Consider the following 16,189-nt stretch of genomic DNA (forward strand, 5'->3'; position numbering starts at 1 on the left):
ACCCTTACTGTAACTTGGTTTTACAGTATAATAACCTTACAGTAATTGTACTGTAATTACAATTTCCTAAATTATACTGTAACTGTCATGATATATTATAGTTTTACTGCAATTGTGGTTCACAGTATATTACACAATTTGGCATTGGTAGTACAAACTATTGATTATTTTACATAAATGCTATTGAATTTAATAAATTCCAAATAATTGACTTTAGTCCATGTACAAAAGTAATACATTTTTATTTTTGTATTAAAACAGGTACAAATACCAAGACCAAGATAATAAAAAAAAAAAACAGACACAATTTACACACAAGCAATACTACAACCATGTTTAAGTATCGCTAAACAATGGGCAGCCTTGATGTCTGAGCAATGCAGTTACCATTTGATTTGACTCAAAGAAAACACATGCACATTTTTTTTAATTAATAACCTAGCCATCAGTTCATCCTTTATCTCGGCAGTTGTTTTTTTCTTTGAAATCCTGAGTATGTTTGAAAAATGTGGTATGGTTGTTTACCACAGAGGTGAAGTTGTTGGGCATTTGGTTGGGGAGGGAAGGAGAAGCAGTCTGTTGAGAAGCATTTGTTAAGGACGATGAAGGGCCGGACCCATGATACTCATGCTTGCTGATCCACATCTGCTGGGGTGGTCCGTCCTGGACTGTATGGGAAGCAGAGAAAGGTCATGAGTTTATCTCATCTAAACTGTTAACAGACTTACAATTTCTGCAAAAACATAGAATATGACAGTATAAAAAATAACACATCAGTGATCAGTAGTAGTAGTTTACAGGGTTTTTCCTCCCCAGATAATTCAAAGGTCTTTCTACTTTCTTTTTGCTGTCTGTCGGTCCCAGCACAGTTAAAAAAAATGTTTTGATTAATTTTCTAATTTCAGAATTCATACACATTTTTAATATATTTTCATGACTTTTCCATGTCTTTAAGGCATATCTTTATGACCAATCCTCTCAAACATCTGTATAAACATGAAAAGTAGAAATAAAATAAATTACAAAATTTACCACAGTATACAGTATATCCTAAAGTTTACCTTTTTTCAACCTGGACCCTATTTTCCTATGTTCTTGTGTCTAAGTGACAACAATCTTTGACAATCTTCTGACAACATTATGGAAAGGATTCCTATCGAGGTCAACAGTTCTTCTGTTAAAGAGTAAGATCCTTTTTCTAAATCATAAAACATCCCCAAAATTGTTATTGCTAAACCCACCAGACTCGGTGTAAATAAACAGTAACTTTTGATCGTATGGTGGGTTTGGTGATGGTGATTTCAGGGCTGTTTCTTGTTTAAACAAAAAGGATCTTCCGCTTTTAACTAAAATGTCTATCTCTGTAGGGATCCTTTCCATAATGTTGTCAGACACTTAGAATAATAATCAAGACGGTCAGTGGCAAAAACAGAACTTTTAGTGGACGAAATTGACGACGCACATTTGCCCTATATGATTACATTGGAGCCCGGTTCAAGCTGCAGGTCAGTGTTCTTGCTCAATACTGGACCAATTTCAAAGATTGTTGTTCTTATCAGTCACTTACACAAAAAAACATGAAAACTTTAACTAGAAATTAAAACAACACTTTGTAACTTTTGCTGAGTAACTGTGACCGAGTAACTGTGCATTTAGTTCTGTCAATGTTGGAGCAGGCAGGGTACAGTCGCACTGTGTAATCATTTTTCTGATGTTAACTATATTACATCACACAATAAAATGCTTACGTAGTTTGATGTCTTCCACTCAAACTCGGTGAGCCGTTGGAGGAAGGTGGTGACTTGGGAGCTGATGCTTGTCACCTTTCTTTGGACAACTCCCGTATTGCGGCTTGTACCCACTTCGGCCATGCACTTGCTTCCCTCATCTGGGTTGATCCTTAAGATATATAAGATATATCATAATAATCATCAGCAGTCATATTTAAATATACAGTATATATGGAAGTAAACCTGCCAGCGAGCACATTCGGTTCAGAAAGTCACAACGAAAACACATGACGCGTAAGCCATCCTTCTTCTCTCGGCCTCTCTCTCCGATAGAAAGAGACAGGATTTGTGGGGGAAAAGTGTGGTAATTGTAGGTTATATACAGTATATGTGTCCGTGTCACTCTCTCTGTCCGTCCATCGGTCTCTCCCTCCTTGCGCCTAATCATGTGTCTCGCTGTGAGAAGTCAAGACAGCCCAAATCCCCATGAACCTACTGTGGTCTTCCTGTATGTGATTAATCAAGGGGGTAAGCTTCGCTTCAGAACTCGAACCTCCTATGGCGCCATTTTGATGCTACAAAGCGATCACCTCCTGTTAGCATTCCACTGATTTGTCATTGTTTGACATTGTTTATTTCTAAAGAAACACGACAATGTATAAAAGGCTCCATTACCTTGTACCTCACGTTACGGCTTGTAACGTTTGTAAAAATAGGCTAACGATTGTGTCATAACCAAGTGACTTACTGTCACATAGTAGAGGAATTACCGTATAGTAGAGGAGTAGCTCACAGGCAGTTTCGACTTACATTAGCTGTTTAAGTTTAATTACTAATGTTAACTAGCATGTTAGTGATCAATATATAACCTGTTCTTATGTTATCTCCTTACATACACCTACACTCTCCATCTCTGTAAGATTTGGAATGATTGAGATTTCTCTCGGCACAGCTACCAGAAGACTTCACACTTTCAGACATGTTGCTCACGTCACATCTACGTTGTCTCTGTCAGTTGGAGGCTGCGCAGTAAAAGCTGGCCATCACTGGAAAAGTGCTTCTAATAGCCTTCACTGGTCTCCGTCCAGAGACACGGGATCTGGTGGCCCATTCTTATATACTGTCTATGTGAGTAACTGCCTTGCTTGACACATTCTCCGAATGACACGAAATTATTGCTGCAGCTCGCGGGCCGAAGTGGCCGCTCCGTGACTAGTATGAACGGATCGATTGGATGACATAGGCGCTGAAATAAAAATAGCTGCGCTACGCAGGTATGCGCACCGCTTACATGCCCGGTGTGTTTTCACTGTAAGTTACCACAGTAATAGGGCTCTATATACCCAAGTCTTTTTCTCAGTTGTTTTCTCTTTGTCAGTAAGTGTATAGAGTGCTCATATAGTCCAAATATGTACCATTACCTTTTAAATGCTTTATGCAGATAATTACTTACCTTGTACCAACTCCAGTGTAGTAGATGCTGACTCTTGATATTCAAGATTGAACGATAAAAGGAGCCAAAGAAGACGACAAAAGCACTGGCGTTAAGTTGGTTAGCTTCAAAGAGGACCTTCCCTCAATGCTGACCATCCAATGGGTGGAAGACGTCAAACTTCTTCCTAAAAACAAACAAACATCTTATCTCATCTACAGTGTGTCACAGAATACCAAACATACATGGCTAATAAAACATCCTCCTCTTCTTCAAACTATTTCTCGTACCTAGCATGATCCGCCTTGGTGTGGTGGGCAATGTGACCTCCTGCTCAATTGAAATCTCGGTCGAGGTTGGCTGCAAACTAAAAAAAGAAAAGCATCTCACATATTGGAAGTAATTGGTTGTTGTTCTACATATGAAATTATGAAAATTAATATTTTTAAGTGCATGCATGGTGTTATAAAACACAATTACAACAAGATAAAAAAAATGCATGCCATGCATTAGTATGCAAGGAACCAGTATAATTTAGGTAACACAGAATGTTATGTGATGCATTAAAAGGTTAATCACGTAATAGATAGCTAGATAGCTAACAACAACACTATTTTGTGAAGAAAAACTTAAAGCATAAACCATGGTAGCTAATACGCTCAACTCCTAACATCATATTCTTTGAGTTAAACAATATTTGGCTTAGGTCTCATAAACTAAAAAGGATGAATTCAATGATATCACATTACAGAATGCAACAATACTACTGTAACGTTGGGCACTTTTTTGCTGGACATCTTGATGGTTTTAAGTGGCCAAACTCTGAAGCCAAGGGGAAAAAAATGCTATCCACAAATGCTTCACATTAACATTACTTAAAGACGTCTTCCCTGTCACCCGACATAACTTTTTAGAGTGGGTGTTTTTAAAAAGATGTAATGTTAACATTAGGTGCTATTAAAACTAGATGGGCAACTATAGAGGTAACGATTTAATGTTAACTTTACCTCCACTAATGTTAGGTTAATAATGCGGTACATTTTGCTTAATCATGCTAAAACACTGACAAACCAACCCACAGACTCAACATAAGCATAGGTAATGTTAGCCAAAATGCGGCAACAGCAAGCTAAAAAGCTAGCAGTTACTGACCTTAAACTTCTAGGGTTACATTTTAATTCCGACAAAGATAATGGTGGTCTGACAAGTGAAAAAGATGTCCCTAACAGCGCGTGTAAAACAAGTTGTGTTAGCTTTAGGCTACCGAACGTCGTCATTATAGCTAATGCTCACCATGGGGAAAATGAACTATAGTTAACAGTTTGCTCTTGCCTAGCTAGCTATGACAAAGGTCGGTAAACTAAACCTACGTCTCTGCTTGGGAAGGCTTGTGAGCAGAAATTTTAATGTCACAGAATTAGCAAAAATTGGTCTTACCTTAACGCTGCTCCAGCTCTCTTCGAGGAGTGTGTGTGACCCGGGACTCTGGTGCGTACACGCACAGACCAAACCGGGCGGTAGTCCTTTGAGGTTACTCCTTTCAACGCCTTCGAAGTAACTACGCGCTACTCTTCTGAAGTTGTCAGAGTCTGAGGTCAGAGGTCAGAGTTCAAATCTGGCGGTCAAGCATTTATATCCGTAATGGCTTTCTTGTTTCTCTCAATAAATGATTGACACTGCTGAAAAAAATGTCTAAATTTTTTAATTACCTTCACTGCTAAAAGCAAAACAAATTAAGTGTATTTCATTTTATAGTGATATTTTATTTTTCCATTTCATTGCTATGCTTCTATAACATTAGCTAACAATTTTATTTAAAATTCAGTTAGTCTTATTCAACTACAGTAGCACTACTGCTGTTGTTACAGCAGACTACCGCAAATTCAAAATATACAGTAAATCACTGTAAACTAAATGTTATTACCCATAATGCAATGCATATTACAGTAATGAACCGGAAAAGAAAATGATGGTATTTTACTGGGCATTTTGTGGTAAGTAACTGTAGAAATTACAGCTAAGTCTAACAGTGTATTCTCAGACAGGCTTGCTGCGAGCATATCACTCCGCCCAAGTACTATATTCTTCCGCCTGAGAATATAGTTCCCGGTTTGTTTACAGTTAGAAGACGGCTGTGTCTCATGTAAAGTTTGTTTTTTGTACACGCTGTGACTCTATAAATCACAACATGTAAATAGGAACATGTTGGCGTTATTTTGTCACTTATTCGGAGCAGTAGGATTGCTGGAACCATTCACCTGCATGTTCTGTGCTGGCCTGATGCCGCTGGAGCCGTCAGACAGCGTTACTGCACGCACGGAGATCAGAAGGATATGTATGGACTTGTCTAACTCTGGGGGTTACGGTGAATAAGCTAAATTCCCAATAAGTCGGCGTGTTCCTTTAAGCGTCATATCAATCAAGTCACAAAATCAACTTTCTACCATCTTAAAAATATTTCTAAATTAAGGGTCTCTCTGAAAAATTGATTCACGCATTTATAACAAGTAGATTAGATTACTGTAACGCTCTGTTCACCGGCGTCCCGAAATCAGCTGTGCAGCGACTACAATTAATTCAAAATGCGGCTGCACGCGTTCTTACTGGAACAAAGGAGTTTGAACATATTACACCTGTCCTTAGACTTTTACACTGGCTCCCTGGGAGCAGAACCTTAAAATCAATGCTAGCCTTTACTGAGAGACGCTCCCAGTAAAGGGAGTATATAAATAGTATATAAAGCTCTCAATGGCCTTGCACCTCAGTATATTAGAGACATGCTTGTTAGATATGAACCAGCAAGAACCCTCAGATCCACAGGCAGCGGTCTCTTATCCATCCCTCGCTGTAACTCGAGAGCAGGGGAGGCTGCTTTTTCTGTCTATGCCCCAATGATATGGAACACCCTGCCAGTGGAACTGAGAGAAGCCTCCACACTTAAAAAAAAAAAAAAAGGCTAAAAACCTTGCTTTTTACAAAAGTCTGATCTGCCATCTCTTGATTTTACATGGTTTGTAATGAGAAGTTTTTTCTTACTTTTTTACTGTACAGCTGCCTAACGTCGATATTTTTTTTTTTTCTTACCTTATAGGTCGCTTATCAGAGTGCCTACCATTTGGTGAGTTTGAATTTTCATAATTTCATGACAAAATGTTAAGAGCTGCACAGTGACTGTAAAGTCCAACTGAAATCACATTGAGCCGTCCGTCTATGTCAACATGATTTTTAAATGTATTGTTACTTCTGAAGTAGAAGATGAAGAAGAAAACAAATGTTTTTTAAATGTTTTATGATTTCTAGGATTTAATTATACACACATTTTGTTGAGACTCCACAGGACACACTTGAACACAAGCTCCTACTGACAAGCTGAAAAGAAAAAGAAAAGAAACCTAAAGAACACTAGCTACAGACATTCAATCTGCATCAACAGAAATCCCAAAGAAAAGCATGAGTCCCGCCCCCACCCTGTTTGATTGACAGGCGAGCTCTGAGAAGTGCAGTGCAGCAATGAGCATTTTAGCTGACATTTAGCAGATTATCAATTAAACTTACTTTCATCTTTATTTTAAATCAGTTTAATCTACAGCCCACTCTTAGGATTTTATCTTTGGATACAAAATTAAACTAACTTCACACGCTAGCTAAAACATCTTTTTTTTCTGTACTCCTTTTTCCTCCTCTTTTCCTCATTACATGGCAGATGGGAAGAGCAAACAAATGTGATTTGCTCCCTCAGAGCCACAGAATGTTCCAGTGACTCATGCTATGGTAATATAGTCCAACGCTCTGCACCAACTGTCTGCATGGGGACAGAGGGGAGTCCCACTACACACATGCATAAATGCATAAATATGGGTACGTGCAAGCACACGCTAGACGGACATACACGCTGTATGATGCTCTATAATTGCTGCATTGCCCTGTATACTCAACTGTCTGAACCAGAGGATGGTGTGGATGATGGACATAAATTAACTAATCTATCTTTCATCTGAGAAATGGGTGAAAATCTCTGACCAAACAAAGGACTGCTCACTGACGCGTTATTATAGGTAACTTCTAGGAAAGGCCCACCCTAACAAGCAGCTCGATTGGTTGGGGTTAGGCACTGACCTCGAGTGGTTAAAGGTCCCATGGCATGAAAATGTCACTTTATGAGGTTTTTTAACATTAATATTTATAATAGTTTCCCCAGCCTGCCTATGGTCCCCCAGTGGCTAGAAATGGTGATAGGTGTAAACCGAGCCCTGGGTATCCTGCTCTGCCTTTGAGAAAATGAAAGCTCAGATGGGCCAATCAGGAATCTTCTCCTTATGAGGTCATAAGGAGCAAGATTACCTCCCCTTTCTCTGCTTTGCCCGCCCAGAGAATTTGGCCCACCCATGAGAGAGAGAGAGAAATCATGGCTTTCAAAGCATTGCAGTTGGTCAAGGCCACACCCCCACCCTCCACCTTGCCCCCCCTCTCTCCTCCTCAATAGCTACAGACACAGAAATGGCACATCCTAAGGAAAGCTCATTGTGGGACTGGCTCTAGTGGCTGTAATTCTGCACCAAGGCTGAATTTCGGGAAAGCGACTTCAGATACAGTATTAGGGGACCACTAAGGTCTATATAAAAGAGACTTCAGAACACTAATTGATCAATCAGTGAGTCCACACATAGTGGCTTGAATCTTCCGCCTCTGACTTATAAATAACATTTTAGATATTATAATGAAACTGTTACTATGTAGGTGAACAGCCTTGCAGCTAACACATTTTCATTAAGATTGAAGGCAGCAGTTAGTCTTTGAGGTTTTATGAAAGTCAAAAATAATGTCAACATGTTTTAAATATGTTAGTAGTAGTTTTTTTTTTTTTCGGCTGAGCACCGTCAGGGGAACGAGAGAAAAAGTTAAACTTGTGTTCAAGCCACGGCCAGCATCTAAATGGACCAAAGGGATATTTCCAGGGACGTTTATATGCGGCAGCTGACCAGCTAAGTAGCCTGCAAACTGACATTAGCAGGCCACTTTTCCCTGGTGAATGTTTGGTGAAAATGGAGGGGCACGATCATGAAACCAAAAAAAAATCAAATATAAATTTTCTTCATTTTTTTTCTTGAAGGATTACGCAGGACATGCGATTTATACTGTAGAAGACAAATGCATTTTAAGTTCAGGTGGACTAAATATTTAAAAAGGATGCTGGCTTAAAGCTTTGCAACGATTTTACTTCCTAACCTTACAAAGTGTCTCGCAGCCTAATCGTAGCCATCCAAAACACATTTCGTCCAAAATATATTTTTAAAAGCAAATCAGTGTATATGATTGCAGTCGGTGGAGTCTGAGTTGTGTAGGAATATGTGCTTTACCTCAAAATACAAAACATTTGTCTTGTACATGTAGCAATCTGGAATGAAACCATTTTTCAATGATTAGTTCTCCCAGTGCATACAGTCCAAGACATTTCCTGGAAATGGTAGAAGCCTACAGGCTACTACTGTATGAAGTGTTTGTACATTGATGTCAGTCTTTCTGTACTCCTGAATTCTCTTTCGCTTTATCCCCGGGATGTATAGTAACTAAGGGAGACCGAGCTGTCTGTCATCTAGCCAGCATCAGTGGGGTCTTCGCCCCATGGGAAGGAAGACCCAGAGTCAGCCTGTGTGTTGACGCACCGGACAGGGCCTTACATAATGGTCCCATTATGATACATTGTGTTCTACACTAGATTCCACACTCAGCCTGCTATTTATAGCACAGAGGGCTAGTAGTGGGGTAGAATTGATATATGTGCTATGGGCTGCTGTCACAGTCAGGGGGGTCAGGGTGGTGACAGAGTTGCCAGCTCTCTTCTGAGCAACCGGGTGATTTGATTGGATCTTGGAAGTTGAATGTTGATTACCATCACAGTGTATTTATTCTACAATCCGTCTGCCGCTCACAGGGTTGAGGCTGCGATATGTACTGTATGAGAAGTGCTATAATCATCAGTGCATTAGTATCAGCTCTGGCTAATGCTTAGGGAGTCAACACTGTGAGATGTAGTAATCATGTTCTGAGGTAATAATCTCTGACATACACAATTTTACATTCCAGTTACACCCAACATGATCATGTTTTGGCCCTTCGAGCTCTGTCAGCAGCCTATCCAATGAGCTTGGGCCCCTGTCTGCAAGCATGCATAATGAAGTTACAAATCTTAGTGTCTTCCTGGACACTTCATTGAATTTTAACTAACAAGTCAGTCGTGTTGTGAAAGGGCAGCTTTTATCAGCTTAGAATCTTAGCCAAATTAAAGCCGTTTTTATCCCACCAGGACCTGGATCCATGGTTATCCATGCTTTTTCAACTCTCGGCTTGATTACTGTAATTCCCTGTATTTTGGGACTGTAACCTGACCCACATGCACAACAAAACCCTCAGAAATACAGAGCGCTGTCTTTTAGGTCATATACAGCACATTAATATCCCACATGATAAGTGTCTGGTGTCTGAGGGTCATGTTTTATTCCCTAAATGTAGAAAACAGTGGTACAGCAAGAACAAAACATTATTATGAGAAAGTATTCAGATTGTATTTATTTCGACATTCTAAAATATACTGACTGATCTCCATTTATTTTAGGTGTACATGTTTGTTATTGTTTTTTTAATAAGATATAACTACTGTACTGTATCTGTCATTAAATACAGAATTAAATAAAATTGAAAGGCCTTTGCTCATAAAATGTTAAAAAATGCTGACAGCCGAACTTAAAATATGATACATAATATAAATCAAAGTAGAAGAAAACAAAACATTTTAACTGCATCTGGAGGAGAGAGGAGGCTTGATGGAGAAGCTATCAGTGAGGATGCACAAGGATGCAAGTGTATCCTTTTGTAGAAGTACTTTTGGCACCGACGTAGAAAAGACGATATATCATATTTAATTGACTTTTATTTAATTGACGCTTTAAAATGACAGCTCCTGAGCACAGATGTCATTTTGTGAAGTGCCTGATGCCTCGACTCCTATCTCCTCGTGTTTCTTCCTTAGGAGGTAGACGCGAGGAGGCGAGGAAAGGAATCGAGGATTCATCAAGAAATGAGACGAGGGGATCGTCTTCCTCAGGGGATGGAGTTTGCTCAAGTTAGTCTATATCCTTCGTATTCCACTTCCCGGGATTGCGCCGGTGCTGCAGGAAATTCCGCCTTATGCACACTCCCGTTTCCTTCCGCTTTCTTTGTGTTGATATTTTAAATTTGGTGGATTTCTGAGGACTATGGTTAACTGCTCCTCAGATCTCTGCAGGGTAAATCCAGACAGTTAGCTAGACTATATGTCCAATCTGAGTTTTCTCTCACTTGACTACTTTGCAGCGGCTCTGTGCAGAGATTTCCACTGCCTATGACGATTCTGATTGGATGAAAGAAATGCCATTAAACCAGAGCATGTTTTATGCTATGTGGAGTAGCCAGACCCTCCTTCAGTGCGCTTTGGAGGAGGGTCTGGCAAAGCAAGACTATGGATAAATTTACCCTGAGATAATATTGTTTTGTAAAAGTACGGTTTCAAAGTTCAAGAATAAACCTTAATATTAATCATATCATTTATATTTTAATATTAAAGCTGCACTAATCAATATTTTCATAATAACAATACTTCAAATGACTACATGTAATGTAAAAGGGGTCACCCGTAATGAGAAACGCGCAGATAGTTTTCACCCAATCGGCAGTTTCCCTCCGCTTTAAGGAGCAGTTTTGCGACTTTCAAGCCCATCATTTTGGTGGTGTTTAGCCCAAATGCCCTGTAATTACCCACTGACAGTCACATGTGAGGGACATGTCAATACTTCAAATCCTCTGCCTCTCTGATACAAATGTAAACTACACATCCAAATGACCTACATGGACAGCTCAGAGGCAGCACTAAAACAAAAACCCACACATGCCCCCGATATCTGGGTCATTGTTTAGTGATCTTTCATGAAACTCAATCCAGGCTGAGGCTCGTGGGTCAGATACAGCAAATGGTGTTCCTGTAGGCGGAGGGCTACGTAAAAGGTGGGAGCAATGTAAAGGTTATCTAAAGGTGGGCTGGTAAATGAGTTGAAGACATTAGGTCTGTTCCAGGAAGCAGCATGCTATAGTTGAGTCCTTTTTATCTTTACAGCCTAGTCTGAAAGGCAGAACAGCAGGGCAGAAAACGGTTATTGAGTAACCTTTATGTCTCCTGCAGAAGGGTTTTGCTGTGACTGTATGCTCTACAAAGCCATTTATATTGTACCGCAGTTTCACTATGGCTGAAGGTGAAATGTCTGGCTCATGATCTTCTAGACAGTATTCACTGTGGAGAATATTACTTATTTATTTTTAAGACTGTCCTCTCCAGAAAATTAATTATTAGTGTTTTTTCAACCAAACAACCAACAACCAAACATGTTCAAGGTCTAAGGACCGAAACCTATTTCTAAATAATGGTCTATTGCAAATAAATAGGACATTTGGGAATATTCTTTTCTCTCACATATTATGGTGATAGAAGATGTGATTCCGACGACGAAACGTCTCTCAAAACAGTAGTGGAAACAGTATATTTACAGTACTGGTGTTTTAAATTATTGTGCGGTTATATAATTATTTTTATTGATTTTTTTCTGTGTTACTGATCTACTTTATGTTAATGTGAACTATGCTGTAGGTGGGCGCCTTTTTTATTAAAAACTGAGTTGAGTCCAAATTTCTAAAATGCTGCGGGATTCTCATTTTCTCCTTTGTTCTTATTACTTTGCAATTTTTTAGTCCGTATGATCATTCTGCGTTAACTTGTAAGATTTCTTACATCTCCTACGATGCTGTGGCTATTAGTGTTAATTTCGTCAGACGAGATGAGACTAAATCATGCAGCTAAGGTTTTTGATTCCTATACTGTAAAGATCTAGAACAGAGATGTCTGCACATTTTGATGAATTTTTTGATAAGTGTAGCCTACAGCATATACGGGTATTTCAGTGTGCATTCTCTGTATAGTGCTTTCAAATCTTCATGTCTTTGCGTCCCCGGAAAACTAAATGAAGAATTTGTCACACAACTGCAGCATATTCATCTTCTCTCTCTCTCTATTTGTCCCTATTTGTCATCATTTTCCCTCCGTGTGCTTCTGCCCCCCAGCCTCTCCTCCCTCTCTGTCTTCATCTTTCTCTTTTTCCCGCCTTCTCTCAGGGTAGCCCACAGGTTGCTGCACTTACCGCCTGTCGCGTTGAATGCTAATGCGGCCAGCTGAGGCGTGCCACAGTGACCGGAGTAGTAATGGCTTGAAAGGAGGAGAGAGACGGATAGAAAAGAAGAAAGCAAGAAAGCTCAGGACCTTTTGTTTTTATTCAGTGGAGGGAGGGGAAGGTGAGGACCTGAGTGATTGGGGGGAGGGATGTGACGTGAGCGAGCGGGAGTATGGAAAACTGATCATTGCAGGCAGAGCAGTGTTAAGGGTTAATTCTGTTCTCCCTCTTTCCCCCCACTCTCTCTCTCTCTGTCTCTCTCTCTCTCTCTCTCACCACTCCACAGTTCCGGCGATGCTGCTCTTACCAGAGAAAAACAAACACAATCCACATACTCATGCACTCACATGCAGCGGAGAGGGCTGCTGCTCCTTCGTCTCCTCTTTCATACACAGATACTCTGTCTAATTACAAACAATCCACTTCTGCCTCGCAGTTGACTGAAGACCCGGAGGAGGATACAGCAGGAATGTGACTGAGGCGCTTCATCTGAAAAAACATCTGCCCGGAGGACTCCTCCCTCATCCTCTCTTGGTGGTTCCCTCTAGCTCTGCAGAAGGTGAGCTTCATGTTGATGAAACATCTCATTCATGTAGCCGTATGTCGCAGTGGCCACTGCCTACTGTAGCCTATCTGTGTGTCGTGGCATCAGTGGTGTCTTAGCGCAGGTCTTCTGTCAGCGGGCTGCATAGCACGTGGATCCACGCTGAATATCCTCACTGCATCACCAGAGGACAAAATGAATTGGATCTGATGACATTTGTGGAAATGGATTTTGATTGTTGAAAGGATGCCCAGCGAGTCTGGGCTACAGTTAGGCAACACCAGAAAGAGACAGAGGATGGTTACAGCGTAGTGCCCAGCAGGAATATACTGCACACATCAGTGCTGTTTAAGAAATGGTATCCCTGTGTTGGGATTAGACTCATTGGAGATTTAAGATGAATAACAAGACTTCTATCAGCTCCTTTTTTTCTGCTGTCTGTAAAAAACAATAAATGAGTCCTTGCAGCGTTTGAGCGTTTTTCTAGTTTCAGCTCCAGCAGCAGATCAAAGTTTATGCGAGGGAGGTTGATTCCCACGCACCCAGCGTGTTCACACACAAACACTGGTTGCTGCACATTGTGTTGACTGCTGCTTTCCCTTTACTGTCCCTTTGCTTGTGGTCTACTTAAATAATAATAATAATAATAATAATAATAATAATAATAATAATAATAATAATAATAATAATAATAATAATAATAATGACGCTCCCTTCATAATTTATATAGCTTTTGTGTAATTGTCCTTTCATGCTGTGGTTCTTCAAGGTAAAATGTATAGCCTGCACATGTATTCACACATGGCTACACACACACACACACACACACACGTGCATACACACAGTCACACATACACACGAGTCCAAACAAAATTAGACGGATTTAACCCACACTAAAAAGCACATCAGTGTATATTATTTACACACATGCATTCAAAAACACACATCCGTCCTTCACATGAATGAACATTTCCACTTGTTGATCCACAGTATCAGCAATTGGGGCAAACGCTCCACTGGCGATGTAACACACAACACCCACACAGATGCCTGATCGACATCTTCACAAATATACAATTACTGTACGCGCGCACTCACAAGAGGGAAAACAAGGCCATAGAAATTCCAACAGCTGGTTAGGTTGTATAATTTAATTGGTAGCTCTTATGGTGACCTACTGTATTTGTGTTGAACTGACAAATCATCTCAGCAAAACAAAATATTGGTTTCACACTTGGCTTTTATCAAATGGCAAAATATCAGTGAGGCATGTTATCCATCCTTTTTACATGACGGAGGTTTCTCCGTCTCAACAGCTACATAATACAAACCTGTAATACAAATTCACTTGATTGATGACTCTCTCTTTGATAAAGTGTCTTAAACATTGGCTGCAAATCTGCTGCTAAAATATTTAGTTTCTCCGTGATGGTCTAAATTTTGTTTTAATAGGTTCAGTCAAAAATGCTCTTCTAGCAGGAACACTTGCTGCTTCTAATTTACCTCCAGTAAAATGCTAGATATAGAACTCTGTTCAATAATACAAGTACGGGCCTGTAAAAAGGTGATTTTTAGCTTAAACTCAATCGTATTATCATCATAGCAACCAGTCAGGCTGATGCAAGGTAATTTGGAAAGCAGCACCAACGCAGCTTTGAATGCCCAAATTAAGCTTTTATTTTCACACAGGGACCCTTTCACTTCCCTTCCACTTGTTGCAAACATTTCTATGATGCTTCAGTCTGAGCCAATTAGTTGAACGGACATGTTTTAGTTTTCCCCCGAAATGAAACGGGTACTTCACACTCTCATATCTCTTTTCTTATCAATCCCAAATCTGTATGTATACCATAAATGGTCTGGATAGTGTTATAAGTGCTATAAAAGATAAGATTACTTCAAAAACCAAATGTGAATGGTGGGTAATATTTCATTTTTTTTCCGATGTTGCAATGACATTTCTAATGTGACATTAGAGCGTAGCATTAATATTGCAATTCCTAGGTTTAGGGTTTTATTCTCACTCGAGCAATCTGTGACTTTTTAAAAATTAAACAAATCAAATAAACACGTTTTTTATTCTACTATTATTTATTAATACTAATTTTAAATACAAAATGTTGCACATACATCTGGACATAAACATAGCCTCTCGATACATAATAATGAATACGTAAATAAATAAAAAATGTATGTATATATAGTCAATTGTTATTTCCCTCGTTATATTTTTCTCATACACTTTGCTGACATTTGTTTCTATCTATAAAAAGCTCTCCATCAGTCTCTAATTATGGTACATGCTGTACTCTGGCTTCATCCTAAACTGGCTGACAAACATGATTGCCTGAAATGTCAAGTCTTTTGCAACTACTCTGAGAAATACGGCGATCAGGAGACAGAGGACCATTTGGCCAGCGTTGAGATGACAGCTGCGGAAGAAAAGGCAGGAAACCAGGGAAATATGACATATCGGTGTTATGGGAATTGAGGCAAAATGACATTGTTATATCTTTAATGTAGTGACATACAGTATATCAGTATTGCTGACCTTTTACAATACAGAAACAACCACAGCTTCTAATTGCAAACCAGCGTCTCCAGCTTCAATCTAGCCACATATTTGGTGCATTTAATGTGCTTTGTCATTTTCACAGCAATTAAGTAAAACGAGATGTCTTCAGCTGTGAATGGGGCAGGTGATCTGATGTCTGTTGTTGTTTTCCAGCGTGTGACACCCGGCTGTGTGTTGCTGCCCGGGGAATGCTCAGCGGACGAGGTCTGAACACAATGAGCGGCCAGGACAAATGGGTCACACTGACCCCAGCTGAATTCGCACTGCTACAAGAATACACTCAGTGTGAGTAGTAGAGGTACTCTCTGTTTGTGTCTGACTGTGATAAGGAGAGTCTGTATTTTTCTAGGTGTCTCTCTGTACGTGTGATGTGATTCTGTTATTTAAGAACATGTCCTTTTCCAGATGATACGACACGCTAACTACTCCTCTTCTTCTGGATGGCTACATTCTTAAAGCTGCACTAATCAACACAATGGATCAAAACGTCATGTGAAAGTGGTCACTTGTAGTGACAAACCCTACAGAGAATTATCAGATAAATCTGCAGTTCCGCTCAGCTCTACGACGCGTTTTAGGTTCTTTCAGCTCATTCTTTTGGTTTTTTGCGGCCCGTTGCGTACCGCGTACGGTTTCTAACTGGTCGGCTCGGTTTCC

The 16,189-nt window shown here is 39.8% G+C and overlaps 1 protein-coding gene and 1 long non-coding RNA gene across 13 annotated transcripts in view; one reads left to right on the plus strand and one right to left on the minus strand.

The window, feature by feature from the left end:
• Positions 1-16,189, plus strand: part of dgkb (diacylglycerol kinase, beta) — a 114,211-nt gene that overhangs the window by 8,327 nt on the left and 89,695 nt on the right. For 2 of the 12 annotated variants that reach the window (XM_028580246.1, XM_028580240.1), the window contains 7 exons: positions 6,254-6,280; positions 6,866-7,020; positions 8,044-8,187; positions 10,190-10,282; positions 12,307-12,534; positions 12,700-12,972; positions 15,686-15,817. In XM_028580246.1, the coding sequence (XP_028436047.1) occupies positions 15,721-15,817 (97 nt within the window). In that variant the 5' untranslated portion in view covers positions 6,254-6,280; positions 6,866-7,020; positions 8,044-8,187; ... (2 more) ...; positions 12,700-12,972; positions 15,686-15,720. The remainder of the gene's footprint in view (positions 1-6,253; positions 6,281-6,865; positions 7,021-8,043; positions 8,188-10,189; positions 10,283-12,306; positions 12,535-12,699; positions 12,973-15,685; positions 15,818-16,189) is intronic. The other 10 variants (XM_028580251.1, XM_028580249.1, XM_028580242.1 and 7 more) reach the window with 9 other exon arrangements.
• On the minus strand, positions 3,304-4,648 carry LOC114557027 (uncharacterized). The gene is made up of 3 exons (XR_003692761.1): positions 4,600-4,648; positions 3,453-3,529; positions 3,304-3,349 (listed from the first exon to the last, which is right to left on the minus strand). It is a non-coding gene; the product is annotated as an uncharacterized LOC114557027 (long non-coding RNA).

Source organism: Perca flavescens, chromosome 6 (assembly GCF_004354835.1).
Source record: "Perca flavescens isolate YP-PL-M2 chromosome 6, PFLA_1.0, whole genome shotgun sequence".
Lineage (NCBI taxonomy): Eukaryota > Metazoa > Chordata > Actinopteri > Perciformes > Percidae > Perca > Perca flavescens.